We start from the raw sequence: 2,312 nt of genomic DNA, 5'->3' as shown, positions 1-2,312 counted from the left end.
TGTCTAAATTTGGTAGATAGCTGCAACCTACATATTCCAGATAGTGTAATGTCCAAATGAAAACTATTAAATAAAAGGCTACTTACCACTATATTTGATGACACGAATTGTTGAATCTCCTTCACCAAATTTGGTGAGAGGAGTTAGTCGGACTTCATATGCCTCTGGTTTAATTAGCTCAGTCAAATTATATGTAATTAATTCTCCTTTTTGAATATTTCCATTTATTTTAATCTCTTGTTCCCACCAACGCTGCTGTCCAGCCTGAAATCAAAATAATTATGTAATAATGTTCCCAGTATTTTATTTAGAGGTACTTATTGTGTTCTAAAAAAGTGGAAAAAAAAGCATTCTGAAGTTTTATTAAATAAGAAAGTACTTTTATGAATACCTTTTCTTAACATTCAAGTTTCTATAATGACTAACAAATTTTTCAGATGTTTGAAGATAATCACCAAATTATCGCATAATAGTTTGGCTACATAAACAGATTTAATATGTCATCTAATATTAAGAGTCAAGAGATATAAAACAATAGTCTCTACTGAAGTCACAATCTGGAGACTGGAGTGATATAAGTTTACTTCTTACTTAACATATTTATAGTCAACTGATCTTTGGCAAAGACAGTAAAATGGAGCAAAGACAGTCTTTTCAGCAAATTGTGCTGGAACACTGGGCATCCGCATGCAAAATATTGAACCTAGATACAGATATTACTTCCTTCACAACATTTAATTAAAAATGGATCCCAGACCTAAATGGAAAACACAAAACTACAAAAGTCTTAGAAGATAACTGGAGAAATTCTAGAAGACCTTGGTTTGGCAATGACTTTTTAGATACAAAACCAAAAGCACAATCCATGAAAGAGATAAACTAATATACTGGACTTCTTTAATTTAAAAATTTCTACTCTACCAAAGACATTATCAAGAGACTGAAAAGACATGCCACATTCTGGGAGAAAATATTTACAAGACACACTGATAAAGGACTATTCAATATATATATATATATATATATATATATATATATATATATATATATATATATATATATATATATAAAGATCTCTAAAAAAATGCAATTAAACAATGAGCCACAGATTTTAACAGCAAAGATGCTTCANGTTAAACAAAACCCAGAAATCAAACTGAGGCTGGCAGTAGGCCAACATAAAATCTAGATCTTTTAGGAAAGAAAGCAATTATTTAACAAAGAGCACAATTGTTTTTTGGCTGTTGTCTGCTATTTGCTTCTGGTGAAAATGACATGGCATCTGAAAATAAAGCAATCTTCATATCATGTCATTATATGTATCCTAAAACAAATAGCCTCTTTAGTGCTACTTTGTTTAATTACACACACACACACACACACACACACACACACACACACACACACACACAGAGTTTTCAAACATTGAACAACATATTTGCAGGTTTGTGCACCAGAAGAAATATTTATTTTAAAAGCTAGCTGTGTTTGCAACACAAGTGCCAATTGATTTCTACAGGAATGAGTAATGTATGTTTTACTGAAACAACAAAAATATATCTAACCTAAGAGACAAAATGGTATCTGCATATGTTGATTAGACATTTACCATTCTGAGGGAAAATTCCATTCTGGATGGAGGAAAACAAGTTTACAATGGACAGTTGTTTCAACCTGTAGACATTTGTCTACTGTGTTGTTAATTCCCAGCATTTGCCATTAACTACTTTGTTAAACTTGGTCATTGCTAGTAAGATATGACAATAGTCAATAATGCGTATGTTTGTGTATAATTGTTATATTAGTACATTGAGATCAATTTTTAACAAAGTGAATTAGTTACTAGATTATTTTTGCTATTTCTACATATAGAAAACAGATCATTCCGATTAACTTTTTTTTCTAATTAAAGTTTATTGGGGGAGACTGGTTAGTAAAGTTACATAGGTTTCAAGTGTACAATTCTGTAATACATCATCTATCTACCTATTAACATTAATTTTTTTTTCTGATTCTGCACTTTCTATTGTAAGCTATGAAATAAATAACATAGAGAAGGGAATATTGTGGTGACTTTATTTTTCTTCTTTCAATTGATCTTGCATGTCTAATTTCTTATAAATGCCTGTATATCATTAAAGTATACTTTATCCAAATCTAATTTATATAAAATTAGTATTTTCACTTAAAATGTTTATGGTTTCAATAAGTATGCCTAAGAATGTAAAGATAATTAAAGACAATTGAAACTATGTGTCTATTTTCCAGATTTATTTTTCATTTCAGTTTTTTTATAAGAACAATTGAGTTGA

At 29.6% G+C, this 2,312-nt stretch overlaps 1 protein-coding gene across 1 annotated transcript in view; it reads right to left on the bottom strand.

The window, feature by feature from the left end:
• MDGA2 (MAM domain containing glycosylphosphatidylinositol anchor 2) overlaps positions 1 to 2,312 on the bottom strand; it is a gene marked incomplete at its 5' end in the record, with an annotated part of 518,288 nt that overhangs the window by 50,906 nt on the left and 465,070 nt on the right. The window contains one exon of the mRNA XM_019630047.1: positions 87 to 264. Coding sequence (XP_019485592.1) covers positions 87 to 264 — 178 coding nt within the window. The remainder of the gene's footprint in view (positions 1 to 86; positions 265 to 2,312) is intronic.

The sequence above is a fragment of the Hipposideros armiger genome, unplaced genomic scaffold, assembly GCF_001890085.2.
Source record: "Hipposideros armiger isolate ML-2016 unplaced genomic scaffold, ASM189008v1 scaffold_885, whole genome shotgun sequence".
Taxonomy (NCBI): domain Eukaryota; kingdom Metazoa; phylum Chordata; class Mammalia; order Chiroptera; family Hipposideridae; genus Hipposideros; species Hipposideros armiger.
This window is presented reverse-complemented; position numbering and strand designations above follow the sequence as displayed.